Source organism: Podarcis melisellensis (assembly GCF_964234715.1).
Source record: "Podarcis melisellensis genome assembly, chromosome: 3".
Lineage (NCBI taxonomy): Eukaryota > Metazoa > Chordata > Lepidosauria > Squamata > Lacertidae > Podarcis > Podarcis melisellensis.
In genome coordinates this window covers 12,159,208-12,179,305 of record NC_138530.1, presented here as the reverse complement: position 1 = coordinate 12,179,305, position 20,098 = coordinate 12,159,208, and the positions used below count along the sequence as shown (strand labels likewise).

The following is a 20,098-nucleotide window of genomic DNA, read 5'->3' as shown; positions in this document are numbered from 1 at the left end:
GCTGGGCTCATTAGACCTGACACTCAGCCAATGAGGCGTTCACAAAGTAAAGGAAGGATTGAACTCTGATTAATAAGAATACACACAGAGGCTTGAACCAGCAGGACTCTGGGAAGGGTGCGTATAATAATCTCGCCGTCTCCACCCCTCGGCCCAGGTCGTTTTATTCACAAAAGAACTTTTTACAGAGTGTTCGTAAGAACCAATCAGATTTCTTCTGAGCATTTCAACAAACCCCACATGGGGACAAAGTTAAACTAACAAAACTAAGCACACATATTTCTGGGGTAAACAAAACAGAACTACAAGGGAGTTATTTGGCAACCTCTGAGGTCATAAACAAACAATGTATATGATAAGAAGGATGGCCAGGAGGACAGCAATCATTATCACCTTTATGTGAAACCTGTTTCCTGGCCCTAAGATTAACATCCTAAGATTAACATATCAGAAAAGCTACATCAAAGAAACTGCCCACAGTCTTTGATGACCCAGGATGCCTGCCTGGGCAACTGGCAGTGTAAGTGACTGGTCAAGAAAGAGAAATGGAACAGGGATGCAGAGGTGTGGACTGATCAAGAATCATATCAAAATAGTTTAAACCCAGTCAACGCAATGCTTTCATTGCTGACACAGATGGCTTACTCTATATTTGTTATAATTCCTCATAGCAATCCCACCTGATCACTACTGCCAAGTCTGTGAAGATTGTGTTTTTGCTAATAAACTTGGAACTGTGTGATTTACTGACCAGCACGCTCTGTGACATTAGGGCTGAGAGAGACCCCTGTGTGAAACCCTGGACAGCCACCGCCAGTCAGACAACATTGAACAAGATGGACTAGTAGTCTGACTTGTTAAAAGGCAGCTACCTATGCCCCTTCCTAATTTTTATAAACATTTAAATGTGGAACCTTTCTCCTTCTCCTATATTCCTCGCGTTTTCAGACGGTTGATCTGAAGAAACTGTCTTGAGCAGGCATCCCCAATCTTCGGCCCTCCAGATGTTTTGGACTACAGTTCCCATCATCCCTGACCACTGGTCCTGCTAGCTAGGGATCATGGGAGTTGTAGGCCAAAACATCTGGAGGGCCACAGGTTGGGGTGCCTGGTCTTGAGCATAGTTGTTAATATAAGGGCAGGGTCACATTTGTCAAAGTCTGCCATGCTTTCCCCTCCTAATGAAACCAAACCCTTTCGACGATCTCCCGCATTAAACTTGATCTCCCTGGTTGACTTAGTACATTCCTGTATCGCTTCAGTTTGATGTCAGGGTAATTCTGTAATTCACGGGAAAAGCCGAGGAAGCCAGTTTCCTAGGAGACGGGTCTTTCCCTCTCATTTTTACCATTCTGAGCAGCTGATACTAACTATTCTTGATGTGCTGAACATGTTGAAATATCTGTGATTTTCTGATTCATGCCTTGCAGATGCTTTGTGGCATCATTTGCATATTGCATTTTTATTTTATTTTTTACTTTAGCAGAAACCGGTGTTCGCTCCTGGTGGAAAGATTTGTCAGTGTACTGGGGGTAGAACATAGCTGGGTGGCTGAGCACATGCTCTGCATGCAGAAGGGCCCACATTAAGTTCCTGGCATTTCCATTTAACACGATTAGGTAGCAGGCAAGGGAAAATATTTTTTCCTGCAAACCCTACGCAGCCACTGACCCAATATAAGAGCAGATAACACTGGGCTAGGTGGACAAATAGCCTTAACTTGGCATAAGCAGCTGCCAGCGTTCCAGGTGCAATGTTCCGGGGGGTTTGGTGTAATGTGGATAATAATAATAATAATAATAATAATAATAATAATAATAATAATAATTTGTTATTTGTACCCCGTCCATCTGGCTGGGTTTCCCCAGCCACTCTGGGCGGCTTCCAACAAAGATTAAAAATACATTAAAATGTCACACATTAAAAACTTCCCTGAGCAGGGCTGCCTTCAGATGTCTTCTAAATGTCAGGTAGTTGTTTATCTCTTTGACATCTGATGGGAGGGCGTTCCATAGGGCGGGCGCCACTACCGAGAAGGCCCTCTGTTGGTTCTGGAAGACTCAATCTGGAGACAGACCATAGTTCTGCTTTGTTTCGCTGGAGTCATTAAGTTACTGTTGTGTATACATGACCCCCAATTGGAAGCGGGTGGCGCTATGGTATAAACCACTGAGCCTCTGCAGCTTGCTGATCAGAAGGTCAGCAGTTCGAATCCACGCAACGGGGTGAACTCCTGCTGCTCTGTCCCAGCAGTACTTTTACTTTTTACATGGCCCCCATCATCACATCTTGTTAAAAATATATTGTTGCCAATCGGGTAAGCCCCACCGTCATTTTATTTATTTTTAAATTTATTGGTCACTTTATTGGGCTGCACGTGATTGGCTAATTCCAGGATTCTCCTGTAAACCAATCAGGTTGTGGATTCACTTCCACCTGGAGCTGGATTGGGTGGCTCCTGTGGACCAATCATACTGCTGCATTGCTCTAGGACCAATCAGACTGCTGCATTTTGGATCCTATTGTTCCAGGACCAATCAGACTGCTGCATTTTGGATCCTATTCAACTCAGTACATAACAGTACATTCACTGTTCTCCATCAGCATAGGTTGCATCCAGCAAAACCATCCCATTAGCCCAAGGACTTCTGCACGTACAACAGGACTTCTCCCACTTCTCTCTCGCCATGGATCTAGATCCCCATACACACAGGATTGACTTTGTCCAGGGTTTCTTCCAACCCTGAATGGGGCATGTGCATGGGACACGTGGGAAAAGGAGAGGAAGTCCTGTTGTGCAGCCAGAATTCTTTGCACCAAAAAGATGACTTTGTTGGATACAATCCATAGACCATGAGAGTGTTCCTACTTTCTGTCCTGCAGGCCTGAGGCTTCTGGAGTAAGCACACACTCTGTTTCCTATCAAGTTCCTAATGCAATTCAATCTTGCAGCTCACCTACTGATAGGCATTCCAGAGCTCTGGAGAAGGAAGCCCTGGGAAATGGTAGCTTAAACAACTCAGTAACCTATTACCAGTCATTAAGGTTAGGGATGCGGGTGGCGCTGTGGGTTAAACCACAGAGCCTAGGACTTGGCGATCAGAAGGTCAGCGGTTTGAATCCCCACAACGGGGTGAGCTCCTGTTGCTTGGTCCCTGCCCCTGCCAACCTAGCAGTTCAAAAGCACGTCAAAGTGCAAGTAGATAAGTAGGTACCACTCCGGCGGGAAGGTAAACGGCATTTCCGTGCGCTGCTCTGGTTCACCAGAAGCGGCTTAGTCATGCTGGCCACATGACCCGGAAGCTGTATGCCGGCTCCCTCGGCTATTAAAGCAAGATGAGCGCCACAACCCCAGAGTCGTCTGCAACTGGACCTAATGGTCAGGGGTCCCTTTACCTTTAAGGTTAGAAGCCACCGTCCAAAAGTGCACAAAACCCCTCCAACATCTCAAACACCTATATTATACTTGTAGCACCCAAGTGATTATTGAGGGTTTTTTGTGAATGTGTTAATGATACAATTAAAAATGCAGGTTTTCATCATTTGGGAATAGGCTAGTGTAATAGGAAGTGAGAGCAGCAACAAAAGTTTCTGCTGCCAACTAAATTAAATAAATATTCTGCAATAAGTTTTCTCTGGTCCTTTTTGTTCTTGCGCAGGTTATGGAGCCTTCCTGACCACGCCTTGATTGCTCGTTGCAATATGGAAGAAGCTGTGCGAAGTGTATCTTTCAGCCCTGACGGATCTCAGCTGGCACTGGGAATGAAGGATGGTTCCTTCATTGTTCTGAGAGTAAGGTAGGAGAAAAGGAAAATTAATCTAACAAAAGCAAGCATATTCTAAAAACTCAGACCAAATCTGAAATTGTGGGTGCTACTTGCACCATTCTATAACAAGTCCATAGCCTAGCTCATAATTTTCTGATAAGCCATGGTTTGTTTGCCTGAGAACGATGTGTGTGGCCACAGGTTTTCCTCTTGCTTTCTCCAGTAACCAGATCCTAGTTTAAAAACCTGATTTTTAAGCGGCCCTTAAACAACTGTTTCCCAGTTCAGACAGCATGGGGAATATTTTTAACATACCATAATATTGTCTGGGCACATGAGCTGAGCAAGAAAGACAAGAGCTGAAGAGACAGCAAATCAGCAAAAGGCTTGCTTTCAGCCTGATACACTATCATTAATTGAACTGAAATGGGCCTTTCCGGATTGGGCTAATTTTGTGAAAGCGGGGGTTAATTTGAGTTCGTTGGAGATGAAAGCATTGGGAATGTACACAAATGGAAGAGGAGATTTTGCACATTCTTCAGTTAACATGCATAGTGTCCAAATGATGTTGAATAGTGTACAAAACAGAATACTCAATAAGATACTGTGCACATTATTAGCTTGTCAATGTACACATTATCCGGTTATGAATTGCGAGTGTTACCCAAGTAATATAGGAAGTATGGTTGGAGGCTGTGCTTATTTATTAACCTGTCAATGTACAAAATGGCCCTAATAAATTCACATTCTCTCATACCTGCTGGTAATAATCTGTTCTGGCTTACTGACACTGTGCACTTCTTCTAAGGCTGCAACCCAGTGCACACTGTTCTGCCTGTAGGCTCCAGTGAAATAAAACCTCTGTTGTAATGATACCTGTTTATATTATTTTTTTTAACATTTTGGGAACTTTTTAATCAAAGTAATAAATAAGTCAGGACTTTTGAGGTGGCGTGGGCTTGGTTTTGGTTTTAACATTTTGCATCTTCAGGCCTCCTGTTGACATTTCCACCCCTTTGCAGAGATATGACAGAGGTAGTTCATATCAAAGACCGGAAAGAAGTAATTCATGAAATGAAGTTTTCGCCAGATGGCTGCTATCTTGCAGTGGGTTCCAATGATGGCCCCGTGGATATCTATGCAGTTGCTCAACGGTACAAAAAAACTGGAGAATGCAACAAGTCTTCTAGCTTTATTACTCATATCGACTGGTCTCTGGACAGCAAATTCTTGCAAACGAATGATGGTGCGGGAGAACGCTTCTTCTACAGGATGCCATGTAAGACCTCTCCTTTAGATTTGCACTGGTTTTTAAACATCTGTGAATAGAACTGTCCAGTTTTAAATTTCACAGGTATAAAAGCTGATTGGTACCAGGGAAAGGCAAATCTGTCAGCCTCAGTTTCTAGTCAGTTTTTTTCATTTTCAAGTCTTAAGTTTTCCACATTTTCACATCTGTGATTTATTGTTAAAGTCCTCAGGAAAATTCACTAGCATTTTAGTGCGCATTTCTCCCAGTATACATATTTTTGCAAAGAAATTTCCTCAGAAAAAAATTATTTTTTCACTGATAAATATATTTTAATGCACATTTTACCGCAGTGTATACATTATTGTACACAATACTTGATTAGAGAACTACGTATATTACAAAATTCGGAGAAGTGCAAGTTTTGAAGGATGGTTGTGTTTTGGTTCTCGTAATATCTTAGGAATATTGTGACTTGGGGAAGTTCTTTAACTGCAAACCTGGGTTTAACTTCTTTCCTATCCCTGCCTCCTCTGCAGTCCTCAGGCAGGTCTGCATGATTTGCTTGATATGAGCTAACAATAGTGACTAATATAAGTTCACATACATAGTGATCTTCATTGCTGAGCAGGGGTTTGAACCCGACTTTTCCTTATCCTAGTCAGATTTACTATCCCATTTGAATTACGTCCTAGGTTGTGCTCAAATTGAAATCATTATGTGTTGATTCAGGAAAGAAATGTGATAAAATATGTAACAGAAAACTTTTTTGAAGAAAAATTCCAAATTCCTTTCATGAACAATTATTCTGGAACTGGTGGGAAAGGTCTAGAATTTGACCTGGTGCAGCAGAAAGGATAATGGAGTAGCCATTATCAGAATCTAGAACAACTCCAAAACTAACTCAGGTTTCTAAATCATCAACATTGTCATCTTCCCTGTAGTAGAACATGAAACTATAATCAGGTCACCTTGGAATTACTAAAACAAGCAAACAAACAATAACACAGGCCGTTGTTAAAAGTGGAAGCTGCAACAAAATGTTGCAGTATAGCCTAGCTGCCAAAGTGAGTGCCCCTGCCCAGAGTTCCATTTCAGCCATTTCCTCCAAGCAGAGCATTCCACTGTTCCTCCCCTTCCTCTATTTTTATTCTCCAGCCATCATTCTATATTCCATGCCTTCTGAGCCTGCACAGTGCTCATTTGGGATCGTTTTGGAGTGTCTGCAAAATGGGTCCAAAATGCATGCAGGTTAGAGTCTGACTTTGGGAGGGGGGCGTCTTTTGAAAATAGGGAAGGGTTGCATGGTTGCCCACAGGGGGTGGCGAGGGGTGGCTTGGTCATACTAAATATATGTGTTTATTTTAATGTACACACCCACACCCATATTTTTCGCTCTATAAGACACACCAGACCACAAGGCGCACCTAGTTTTTGGAGGAGAAAAACAATAAAAAAAATATTCTGAATCTCAGAAGCCAGAACAGCAAGAGGGATCACTGCGCAGTGAAAGCAGCGATCCCTCTTGCTGTTCTGGCTTCTGGGATAGCTGCGCAGCCTGCATTCGCTCCATAAGACGCACACACATTTCCCCTTACTTTTTGGGAGGGAAAAAGTGAGTCTTATAGAGCAAAAAATACGGTACACGTCCAGCTAGTGAGCAGGAAGTTTAGAGCGGTTTCAGAGTTCACTCCTATTGAGTGTGGAAGCCAGACTCCATCTCTCTGCACTTTTCCAGAGGAGAGCTTTCTGGGGACAGCATGCAGCTCAGATGAACGCCGCTTGTTCTGAAACAACTGTGATGTTATGAGATTTGTAAACCCTAGGCTTACAGTGATAATATAAACAAAGGAGTTGTGGCACATTTTTCTGATCAGGCAAGGAGTCCGGTGCTGCTGCTACACCTGGCCCTACCTTTTGAGCGTCCAGTGATGATGGCGAGTGCCCAAGAATAGAAGAGATGGTGGAAGAAAATTGGAAGAAGTTTAAAGAATATCTGAAAAAATATGTTAATATTTAAAGTCTAGAATAGCCTTGGAAGTGGGTATCAGCTGTAGCGTTAGAAGTAGAAGATAGTGTATTTTAAAATAGTATTATTTGTAAGTGATAAAATGTGAAGATTTTTATGGCAAAAGTAAGCGTGATTTAAAAAAATGGTTAAAAATAATGATATATGTAAACTGCTAAAGATGAGGTAAAATGAAAATCAGATAGGGCGACTTGGGGAAGCTCATCTAACGTTTAGAAAAAATAAGGATAAGACAAGAATTTGTTTGTATTGTTTGTTTTTCTGTTTGTGTTGTTTAGTTGTGTTATAAAATGAATTTAAAAAATTGAAAAGAAAGAAAGAAAAAGAATAGAAGCCAAAATTAATTGTGTACAATCGAAACCAAACTGCTGACAAGATTCTCAGGAAACTGGTACTAAAATATTCATATACAACTGGAGGTGCCAGGGATTGAACCTGTGACCTTCTGCACATGAATATTTACCAATAAACTGTGGTCATACCACAGCTGACATGGAGGAAATCCTTAGGAGGCAGGTTGATATGGAACTAATCCCTTAAAACAGGAAATTTGAAAGCCGCCGTGGTGGAAATTTTCGTTCCGTTACTTCTTCTGAAACACAAATGGTTAAACAGCTTATTAACCTGATTTCGTTTCAGCTGGAAAGCATTTAACAAGCAAAGATGAAATCAAAGGGATTCATTGGGCTTCCTGGACGTGTGTGATGGGATCAGAAGTGAACGGGATCTGGCCGAAGTATAGCAACGTTACAGACATCAACTCTGTGGATGGAAATTACAATAATGCGGTTCTGGTGACTGGAGACGATTTTGGATTAGTTAAATTGTTCAGATTTCCTTGTCTAAAGAAAGGTAAGACCCTGTCCTGTGCATAACTGATTGCTCGCTTGCAGTTGGGATTGATCATTTAGTTTCCATAGTAGATCTTGAGCCACTTTCAGGTGGGCCTCAGCACCAGAGACTGCCCAGTACCTCCTCACTTGTCCACCCTGCTCCCTAACCATGTCAAATCCTTTTGGATGGACCAATGTCAATAATTTATCTAAACAAAAGAAATTCCTTCCAGTAGCACCTTAAAGACCAACTAAGTTAGTTCTTGGTATGAGCTTTCGTGTGCATGCACACTTCTTCAGATACACTGAAACAGAAGTTTCCAGACCCTTCTATATAGTGAGAAGGTGGGGAGGGGTATTACTCAAAAGAGTGGTGGGAATGGGTGATGGGCAGATAGCTGTGATGAGCCTGTTGACGACTCTTAACGACTGCAATAGGTCTTACAGGAAAAAGCAAGGGGTGAGAAGGTGAAAAGTGGCTTTGTCATGTATAATGAGATAAGAATCCAAGGTCTTTGTTCAGACCAGGTCTCTCCATGGTTTTAAGTTTGGTGATAAGTTGCAATTCAGCAGCTTCTCTTTCCAGTCTATTTCTGAAATCCCTTTGTAGTAAAACAGCTACTTTGAGATCTTGTATAGAATGTCCTGGGAGATTGAAGTGTTCTCCTACTGGTTTCTCTGTCTTGTGATTCCTGATGTCCGATTTATGTCCGTTTATTCTTTGGCGTAAGGTCTGGCCTGTTTGTCCAATATAGAGAGCTGAAGGACACTGTTGGCATTTATCTGTTTTAATTTATCTGTTTCATTGGCACATATCTGTTTCATTGGCACATACATGGAAAATATCCAAAATATACTAGTATGTAGAAGTGAAATGGAAAGCAGAAAGCTGAAAAAGTAGTCTGATATCTTTAACTTGAGCTTGTTAGTGGTTGGTGGTGGCTTCTACCAAAGAACCTTCAGGTTAGTAGTCCATTGGTAATATATAAAGTTCACTTTGCCTGCCTGGTTTCACTGTAGGACATACTAGGCCTTGACCAACTCTCAATCAATAATAATAATAATAATAATAATAATAATAATAATAATAATTTATTATTTGTACCCTGCCCATCTGGCTGGGTTTCCCCAGCCACTCTGGGCGGCTTCCAACAAAGATGAAAGATACACTAAAATGTCACATATTAAAAACTTCCCTGAACAGGGCTGCCTTCCACAGGGCGGGCGCCACTACCGAGAAGGCCCTCTGCCTGGTTCCCTGTAACTTGGCCTCTCACAGTGAGGGAACTGCCAGAAGGCCCTCGGAGCTGGACCTCAGTGTCCGGGCAGAACGATGGGGGAGGAGACGCTCCTTCAGATATACTGGTCTTTGACTGGCTGTGGATTCCAATGGAATTCCCTCCAAGTCAGGTCATTCCCCAATCCTGAAGAGCATAAAAAGTCATGCTAGATCACAGCAGAGGCTCATCTATGTTGACATGCAGAGGGCCGGGGGGCCAGCTGGCAGGCCCCAGCTTGGACGTCTCCTTCCATCGGCCTGTGCTCCGACGTAAATCAGTGACCTGGACTTCAAAAGCCAGAGCACGCTATTAGCAGAGTGTACTGCGCACACAGAATAGGCGTGAGGCTTGTGAAGTCATACTTCAGCTACAGATTTATTAATCTGAAATAAACTCGGAGTCAAGTGTGGATTTCATGCTCTTTATTCAGCTCCTGGTAGTGAGGAATGAAAAAATAATAATAATAATAATAATAATAATAATAATAATAATAATAATAATAATATCTTTATTGTCATTGCCCCCTCTCGGGGACCACGAAATTACTTGGCTGCTCCATCCACCCAGGTAGGGTTCCCCCAAAATATCTGCTTTATATACATTATTTACACAATGGGTCACATGTGATTGGCTAATTCTGGGATTCTCCTGTAGGCTAATCAGGTTGCGGATTCACTTTCACCAGGAGCTGGATTGGGTGGCTCCTGTGGACCAATCATACTGCTGCATTGTTCTAGGACCAACCAGACTGCTGCATTCTGGACCCTATTGTTCTACGACCAATCAGACTGCTGCTTTTTGGATCCTATTCAACTCAGTGCATAACATAATCATAAATCAGAACAAAGAAACATGTCGTCTCTCTCTCATGTCATGAGAGAGATCAGCAAAGGCAAAAGCTGTACACAGACAGAAGTTCCCAGCATACTGTGCTGGAATGTAAACAGACATGTGACACACAACATTTCCACATGCCTGTTCCTTAAGGTGGAATGGAAATGTCAACAATCTAGTCCAGCATTTCATTCACACAGTGTCCAACCAGATGCCCACTGGAAGCCCACAAATCAATACCTGATTTGCCTTGGACGCTAGTTGTCCATGTTCAGGAAACACAGTATTAGAAGTTGATGAACTCTAAGCTATTGAGCATCCTCTGTCCTTCTGAGATCTGCTGGCTTTCAGAACGGTTTTCTTTCAATGTCTTTTCAATTATTTTATAAAACAAACTTCAGAGTCAAGAGGACAAAGGCCTTCTGGCTGCATCTTACAGTAGCAGTGCAAGGATTTTTCTTCCGATTTACTATTTATATCATGCCACACAGCTGACATAAAATAAATAAATACCCTGCAAGCTCTGCCCCAAGGAAACTGCAATCAAACATGCATGGGCAGGGGGAGTATGAAACTCAAACATGCAATGAAATAGAACGATTCTGTCATTAAGCTTATGTGATATTCAGTGTTTTTTCGGGGGGGGGCGGGGCGTGTGCATACCCCTAAACATTTTGTGAATCTTTGTACTTTTGTCCATTTACTGTATTTATTTTTCCCGATTTGACCCATAAAATGGTGATTTTCTTGAGTCAAAATGAGAGTACCCCTAAACATTTTTTTAGAAAAAAAGCACTGGTGATATTTACATTGACTTATGCAAACAACTTCCATCATAAACTCTCAAGAACTACTTCCAGAGAGTTAGATGTGTTAGTCCACTGCAGCAAAAGAGGAAACAGCTTTATGGACTAACAAAGGATTCTTTGTTATTTTCTGTTTATTGAGAAGTAGTATCTAATATGATTACATCAGCAAGCTAATATCTGCCAGTACTGAAGACAAAAACAAAACCTACAAAACAAGGGGAAATGAATATGCCATTTTGACTACCATGATACAAAGACTGAGTAGGGTAGGCGACAGGGCAATCATTTTAGTGAAAATTATTGCCCATAATTGGGAAAGGAAAACACATTTTGTGTCTCTGTGTTGATCGGGTATATATAGTTTATTGTGACTTCATGCTGGCTGTATTAAAAGAACTATAACTATAACTATAACTATAACTATAACTATCTATCTATCTATCATCTATCTATCTATCTATCTATCTATCTATCTATCTATCATCTATCTATCTATCTATCTATCATCTATCTATCTATACTATGCTTTTTTCTGACATTTCATGAATTTTATTTGCAATTATCAATATGGTTTTTTTATTATTGTTCTAGGAGCTAAATTTAGAAAATACGTTGGCCATTCTGCACATGTTACTAATGTCCGTTGGTCGCATGACTTTCAGTGGGTAATAAGTACTGGAGGTGCAGATCACTCTGTTTTTCAGTGGCGGTTTATTCCAGAAGGTTTAACAAATGGAATCCATGAAACAGCACCCCAAGGTAATGCAAACAACATTTCTTTATTATTCATTCATTCGTTCGTTGGTTCTTTCACTGAATTACGTCCTTCACCATTATGGTCCCAGGATGGGTTATTACAGCAGCATAATACACAGTTGTAGAACAGCTACAGTTATAAAAACCAACAAACCGTTCCAACTTGAACTGAGCAGTATAGATTCAGCCAAAAGACATAGGCCCCTCAAAGCAAAATACCTTCACTTGCCTTGGCTGCTTTGGCCAAGCATTGGAAGAAGTTGCAATTGAAAAGATAGCTTTGATGGATTGAATGGGTTTTCTTTTAATCATTATCCCCCAGAATACTTGAATCCAACATGCGCATTGCCTTTTGCTTTCCTACAGGCCCATGTTCTCATTGGGTGCAGTTTGCTCAAATAATACATGTACACAATGTTCGCTGTGCATCAGGGGATGTCCACACATTTAAATCAATAACTTATAAAAATCATTTCAAACTGCAGAGACCCACAGGAATATTTAGCTAGGACCAATGAAGAAAAGTTGGAATAGGAGACATAGGGAGGTTTGAATTTGCTGGAGAACAGATGGGGAAACACTGTGTACACACAGCTTTCTAGCGTGTCACTAATGGATGTCAGTGGGAATCCTAGAGAGTTGTATGTGCACAGAGTAGAGAACAATACGAGCAGCTGGAGCTGTATTTAAACCTGCTCTACTGCAGCTGAACGGAAAAGCCAATTTTCAGTGAAGACCTGCATACCTCTGTAGAATTATGGCCATAATGGAAAAGAAAAATAAACTGAAAATTCATGGAAGGGGTCACTGAACACTGTGCTTTGCTTGCATTGTAAACATTGATTGTAAACTATTCTTCTTTAGCCCTTTTCTATGTTTATTTAAGCACACAGACTAAGGCTTCTTTTTTCTGGTTTATCACTTTTAGGAGACATCTGAAGGCAGCCCTGTTTAGGGAAGCTTTTCATGTTTAATAGGTTACTGTATTTTAATATTCTGTTGGAAGCCGCCCAGAGTGGCTGGCTGGGGAAACCCAGCCAGATGGGCGGGAGATAAATAATAATAATAATAATAATAATAATAATAATAATAATAATAATAATTGCATCTTTGGTTAGGTTCACTGTGCATGTTTCTACTGCCAAATAAGAAACAATTGTTTGAACAAAATAAAATGAATAAAATAAAATAATTCCTTCCAGTAGCACCTTAGAGACCAACTAAGTTAGTTATTGGTACGAGCTTTCGTGTGCATGCACATGTTTTTGTATTCATTATTTGCGGGGATGTGGCTTTAGTTTTTAATTGTGTTTATTAAAATGTCATCTGGTGCATTCTCCCATGTGCAGAAAGTGGCATAGATTCACACAGCGAAGAATCTGACTCCGATTTATCTGATGTGCCAGAGTTAGACTCAGATATAGAGCAAGAAGCTCAAATCAACTACACCCGACAGGTGAGCAATATGGAAACAGGCCATTAGACCCAGCAACCTGGAAGCCCACCGAAACATATTCAGCGGAGGGATTTTAAAGTTGAAGGAAGGAAAAGTTAAGCGAAAGAACTGAGCTCGAGAGTTTAAATGAGAGACCACGTTGAATTTAAGGAAATTTAAGGCTAAAAATATGAACTGTGGTATTCAAACTGTATTTGTACAGTACTCAGCTTTCTTACCCCAGCATTTTATATTATTATTATTATTAATTATTATTATTATTATTTTCATATAAAGATTTTCCATAGGTAACAAAAATACATTCAGTGTCTCCGTTTTTAAGTCTCAGCATCCTTCTTACAAGGGACACAGGTGGCACTGTGGGTTAAAGCCTCAGCGCCTAGGACTTGCCGATCGAAAGGTCGACGGTTCGAATCCCTGCTGCGGGGTGCGCTCCTGCTGCTCGGTCCCAGCGCCTGCCAACCTAGCAGTTCGAAAGCACCTCCGGGTGCAAGTAGATAAATAGGGACCGCTTACCAGCGGGAAGGTAAACGGCGTTTCCGTGTGCAGCTCTGGCTCGCCAGAGCAGCGATGTCACACTGGCCATGTGACCCGGAAGTGTCTCCGGACAGCGCTGGCCCCTGGCCTCTTAAGTGAGATGGGCGCACAACCCCAGAGTCTGTCAAGACTGGCCCGTACGGGCAGGGGTACCTTTACCTTTACCTTTATCCTTCTTACAAATGAATTGCAGCCAGTTGGAGACATTTTTTTGTTGGAGATAATGTGGGATTGAGGAGGGGAAAGAGAGACAGGGGGGAGAAAGTAGAGAAATAGAAAGTTAGGAGGGGGAGACAGGAAGTTAAGAGGGGGCATTAAGCTTTCTTTGCATAATATATTAGTGGAGGTTTTTTTGATGCCATTGTCATGTTGATAGCGGTCTTATTTTTAGCAAGAGGTCAGAGAGATGACATTGCATGTTAATCATGGGACTGATCATTCCACCCCTTTAGATCAGTTAATTAGAAAACCTTTGAATGAGCAGGTGCAGCTCTTTCCAGATACCGCCTTTAAAAAAAAAAAGGTTGAAAAATATGCAGCTCTTCTGCAAGTCTCTTACAGAATCACGCACAGGATTTTCAAACCCACCGCTCTCGTTAGCCGGTAAATCCATAATTAATGTTAATTTATTCTCATGGAATCATCGAATTGTAGAGTTGGAAAGGACCTTGAGGGTCATCTAGTCCAACCCTCTTCAATACAGGAATCGTCCTTTAAATTAAAGGGCTACCAATAAAGCAAGGAATTATATGAAATAAAAAGGCTGAATAAATATGTAGGAATTGCATTTCATTTTCACTGAAGGGAAGAAGATTTGCATGAAGTTCCTAAGCATGCACTTGTTTAAGACATAAGTGGCCTTCCAAATGTTTTTGCCATAATGACCCTAAATCTCTTACTTTCCAATCTGTTTGTTGAAGCTAAAAGAAAAAGTATATTGCTTCAACAATTGCACCCTTCTCTGCATTTATGTGAGTGTTTATTTATTATTTCCATTTATAAGCTGCCTCTCATTCTGTAGGATCCTAAGGAGCTAAATGTAGTGTACGCCGTAAAGCAATAAACAATTAATTAAATTATCATTTAACTCACGTGGACTAATAAAAATATTGAAAACAGCTCAGCGCAGCAGCAGCAGCATCTAAATGGTCGAGTTCATTTACAGATGCCTGTGTGAAACAATGGATGTTTTAAGTTAAAGGTAGTCTTATCTCCATAAGCAGGTAATTCTGCAAATGGAGGGGGCCCCATAGAGAAGGCCCCGCCTTTGTCACTGCAGAATGCATTACACTCACCAAATGGACTGTGAGGCAGGATTCCTCTGCAGATTGCTGGACCTGACCTTGCAGTTATGGGGAGATAACTCAGTCAGTAGTGCATGAGACTCTTAATCTCAGTCCAGTATACCTGAAGGAGCGTCTCCACCCCCATTGTCCAGCCCGGACACTGAGGTCCAGTGCCAAGGGGGCCTGCTGACGGTTCCCTCGCTGCGAGAAGGCAAGTTACAGGGAACCAGGCAGAGGGCCTTCTCGGTAGTGGCACCTGCCCTGTGGAACGCCCTCCCACCAGATGTCAAAGAGAAAAACAAACAACTACCAGACTTTTAGAGGACATCTGAAGGCAGCCCTGTTTAGGGAAGCTTTTAATGTTTAATAGATTATTGTATTTTAATATTCTGTTGGAACCCAGCCAGATGGGCAGGGTATAAATAATAATAATAATAATTATTAATCTGAGGGTCATGGGTTCGAGTCCCTTGTTGGGCAAAAGATTCCTGCACTATAGGGGGTTGGACTGGATGACCCTGATGATCCCAACTCTGCAACTCTATGACTCTTAATTCATTTGTCCTGTGTTGTGACTTTAGCTTGGGGCGAGTCTTGGGCACAAGAGTTTGAAGTTTCTTCCTCCTCTTCCACAAGGGGGCTTTTTCTGTTCCCAACTTCCAATAGTAGTCCTACATATACCCTCGCCGAAAAGCATTGATTGAAAGTTCAGGGGCACCCTAAACATCACATATGGTGATGGGATGTTAAATCCACTGTTTCTTTAAGAATCAGTGTGCATAGCATTGTGCTAAGGGGCTATATCAGCTGTAACACAGATACTATTGGCTTCCTGGAGGTATGACAGAGAATCGTGGGGGCGGGGTGATGATGGGAAACGAAGATGCTATGGCTTGGAGGGACAGCTGGAGAGTATATGTAGAGCTCAGAGGCCATCTATTAAGGAACAGGGTTGTAAGCAAGCAGTCGTGATTGATAGAAACAACTCGGACATGTACTTTGCAGAGATTTCCAGTGCGTTAGAATCTTGCAGCTTCCCAAACGCAGGGAATTTTACACCCACACAGGAATCTTTGGAAGCTGTTTTGCAGCTGTCCACTGGATTAAACCGATGTCACAGTATCTGAGTTCCTAACCATCTCTTTAAAAGATTTGCATGCCTAATATCTGGTGTACCTGTTAGCAGTGTAAATCCATCTCCTAGTTCTTTCGGCGCTCGCAAACTGCTTAAATCTCCTGTGTCATTTGCATATGTCACAAAAACTCCCTGAACGAATGAAGGAAGGATCTACATATGTTTGGTTTTTTTAATTTAAAAGAATTAAGATAGTGGGGCGGGGGGGGGGGAATCAAGTGTCACACACAGACATAGACACATAGTTTTTAAACTTTTTTGTGCAGTAATCAAATGAGCTTGGCCTGATCTTCCATTGCTGGTGCTTCTGATACAAAGAATTCAGACTTCTCCAAGAGGCAGATTTTTGTCATGCATTACAGGGTAGTGACATTGATCTTGCAAATTACTAGGCCCCGTCGTGGCGCAAATAGCAATAAGCCACATGGATTATTGGACTGGGGATGTGTAATGCAATGTAACTCTCGATTATTTTAGGTTTACAAAGAAGATCTACCTCAACTGAAACAGCAAAGTAAAGAGAAAAACCACTCAGTGCCCTTCCTTAAAAGAGAGCGAGCCCCCGAGGACAGCTTAAAGCTGCAATTTATACATGGGTATAATAACTTTTCAGTAGTGACTACTCTTGTCTTTTCGCTTTTATAGACTACAATTTGCAGAAAAAGGTAATCTGTTCTTGGCAAAACCAGAAATAGCACCTAGATTTAGAGACTGTCTGAAGTTATCATGAAAACCAAGAAACACATTCTCAGTTTAGGGAAATGGAGTTTTCTGTTAGGGGCTTGCATTGTAGCTTTGCATTGTGCCTGCTGCCAAGTCAACAACACATCAGCTGTAGCCTATGTTAAGTATGGAGAACTGAAACCTGTAACAAAATGGTGCCGTATGGATTGCTGCTGTTCATGCTTTCCTAAAGGAGATGTCATTCCATTTACCGTATTTTTCGCTCTATAAGACGCACCAGACCACAAGACGCACCTAGTTTTTGGAGGAGGAAAACAAGAAAAAAAATATTCTGAATCTCAGAAGCCAGAACAACAAGAGGGATCGCTGCGCAGTGAAAGCAGTGATCCCTCTTGTTGTTCTGGCTTCTGGGATAGCTGCGCAGCCTGCATTCACTCCATAAGACGCACACACATTTCCCCTTACTATTTAGGAGGGGAAAAGAGTCATAGAGCAAAAAATACGGTATATATGTGTTACATTCCTATACCACCTCTCCTTCCAAGGAGCTAAAGGTGGTTACGTGGTTCACCTCCTCCCCAGTTCATCCTCACAACAACTGTGAGAGGTTGGGTAGGCTAAGAGATAGCGACTGGCCCAAGGTCACCCTTTGAGTTTCATGGCTGAGTGGGGATTTGAACCCTGGTCTCCCAGGGTTCCAACTATTATACCACACTGGCTCTCAGGTGCCTCAATGGCTCCCATTTCCTTTTCCACCCACCTTGCAAGAACCAGCATTCCATGTCCTCTTAACATGCTCCATCCTCTGTGAGCTGTTTTAGCAGCTAACCCCTCTCCCTCACTTAGGGGGCAATTCCAAGCAAAAGTATTGTTTGTGTTTATGCAGACCTTGGGGTTCCCCCAAGCCATATTCTGCCTCTCTCTTCTGCACAGATGGTGCTGTTTAGGCTACCAAAGTATTCAAAAAAATTGAGTTCACCATAGGAAATACAACGTTGAACAAAAATGGGTGACTGCTTCCCACAGGCAGCAGTGTCCAAGGCATAGCTGTCAACGTTTCCCCCTTTTAAGGGAAATTCCCTTATTCCGAATAGGATTCCTCGCAAGAAAAGGGAAAAGTTGACAGCTATGGTCCAAGGACCAGTCCACCCATTTGCTTTAACATACGGAGGAAGGTGGAGGTGAATCCTTCCCATTTCCTTTTCCATCTTCACGTCAAAGTTGGCTTTCAGAGTTATTTTCTGGATCAGTAATAATTTTAACTGTCTGGAACTCTTGGCTGGACTGGCTGTAGCTTAACACGGCGATGTTTTGCATAAAATGGAAGTCGTGCAGGCTTTTTGATGGGCACCACTGTAGAAATGAATTCCTTTGAAAATATCCATTAATATCAGTTCATCTGCACACAGGACTGTCCAATGAAGCCCTTTTTGGCATGTGTCGAAAACTCAGATTTAGTTCAGGATTTAAGGTGAAACTGGAAGACTACTTCATTGTAGACTGAATGAAACCAGCTACCTGGTTCTAAGTAGCTAGCTTGTATGTCCGTGCCAGGAATACCACCCAGCATTATTCTTAATCCACTGCTTCTCATATTGATCTGTATCCTAAATATTACTTAGAAATGGAGTCTGGTTGATTTCAGCAAAATCTGAAGGCACTTAGGATCATAGCACAATATCCTTTGCTTCTACAGTTTGCAGGCCGCTTTGCTAAAATGTTCACCTTTTTGCTGTTTTTCATTCATCCCAGTTACAGAGGCTATGACTGCCGAAACAATTTGTTCTACACACAGACTGGGGAGGTGGTGTACCACATTGCTGCTGTTGCTGTTGTTTACAATAGACAGCAACACACCCAAAGACTGTATCTCGGTCACGATGATGATATCCTCAGTCTAGCCATCCATCCTCTGAAAGACTATGTTGCCACTGGACAGGTAAGATTTTGGAGAAACAATGCTTGCCAATTCAATGGAAATGTATTATTATTATCGTCGTTGTTATTTTTGTTTACTTATTGTTGCACTTTGTTTTTTGTAAAATTCAAACACCATACCAACCTCCTTAGGAATGGTGTGATTTAGTGTATTGCAAATGGGACCAACAAGAAAACGTTGCATTGGTTTCTCCTGACACCTTTACAGGTCTGCTGCTGTTCACCCAGCCTTCCTATGAGATATGATAAACTGTAAGAGGCTCAAGCAAGTCAATTTATTCCCATCCTCAGTTTTCCAGCGGCAACTCAATATTCCACCATTCCTGGAGGCCACTAGGCATGCTCAGTCCTTGTTTGGCTGGTTTGAGTTGGGGGGGGCTGTTATTTTGGGGGCTCTTTCAGACTTTTATTTTAAAATGTTTCTTTTGTATTGCTGCAAACCTTGGAGTCCTCCAGACATGCTGATACCTCCCCCTTGTTTCTCTGTTTGGCTCCAATCCTGTTGGCATGGGGTACTGTTTGCTTCTAGAAGGAGTTATTATTGCAGCTACTATTTTAGTTTTCCATTTCTGAGTGTACATTTTAGGGAGGGATATTAAGGTAGTCTGCATATCTTTCAGGATAATGGTTTCATTGGGATGTCCATGTTCAAACATCCCTATGGCCAAAATGTGGGGGGTGGGGTGCAAGGAAGACAAAGTTAAATGATGCCTCTGCTGATAGTAAGGAACCCATATCCTTGCAGAAAAATAGGAGAGCATCTCCCCAACAGAAGGCAGGATGTGGGCATCAAACCATAAAATACATCTTATGTTACAGGGAATGTATACCATTTATAGTATAGATCAGAAGGTCGGCAGTTCGAATCCCCGTGACGGAGTGAGCTCCCGTTGCTCGGTCCCTGCTCCTGCCAACCTATCAGTTTGAAAGCACGTCAAAACTGCAAGTAGATAAATAGGTAGATTCGAGTAGATTCTGGCGGGAAGGTAAACGGCGTTTCCGTGCACTGTTCTGGTTCACCAGAAGCGGCTTAGTCATGCTGGCCACATCAGTGGCGTAGCGTGGGTTGTCAGCACCTGGGGCAAGGCAAGTAATTTGTGCCCCCTAACCCGTGGATTTGCGCCCCCTAACCCTAACCCCCAGATGTTGCACCCGGTGCGGCCGGCCCCCCCTGCACCCCCACGCTACGCCACTGGGCCACATGACCCTATACGCTGTACGCTGGCTCTCTTGGCCAATAAAGTGAGATGAGCGCCACAACCCCAGAGTCGGCCACGACTGGACCTAATGGTCAGGGGTCCCTTTACCTTTACCTTTAGGCAACGATATGGGGAGCGTATTCCAGTGTATCTGAAGAAGTGTGCATGCACGAAAGCTCATACCAAGAACTAACTTAGTTGGTCTTTAAGGTGCTACTGGAAGGGGAAAAAATTTTTTTTGTTTTGACTATGGCAGACCAACATGGCTACCTATCTGTAACTGTGATATGGGGAGCAGTGAGGTTT

At 42.2% G+C, this 20,098-nt stretch overlaps 1 protein-coding gene across 8 annotated transcripts in view; it reads left to right on the top strand.

The window, feature by feature from the left end:
• Positions 1–20,098, top strand: part of EML6 (EMAP like 6) — a 160,360-nt gene that overhangs the window by 71,473 nt on the left and 68,789 nt on the right. For all 8 annotated transcript variants that reach the window (XR_014166234.1, XR_014166235.1, XM_081903624.1 and 5 more), the window contains 7 exons: positions 3,660–3,797; positions 4,790–5,046; positions 7,685–7,897; positions 11,393–11,560; positions 12,907–13,013; positions 16,449–16,567; positions 18,408–18,594. Coding sequence is in view for 6 of the 8 variants with exons in the window: in XM_081903624.1 (XP_081759750.1) it covers positions 3,660–3,797; positions 4,790–5,046; positions 7,685–7,897; positions 11,393–11,560; positions 12,907–13,013; positions 16,449–16,567; positions 18,408–18,594 (1,189 nt within the window). In the remaining 2 variants the exon portion in view is untranslated. The remainder of the gene's footprint in view (positions 1–3,659; positions 3,798–4,789; positions 5,047–7,684; positions 7,898–11,392; positions 11,561–12,906; positions 13,014–16,448; positions 16,568–18,407; positions 18,595–20,098) is intronic.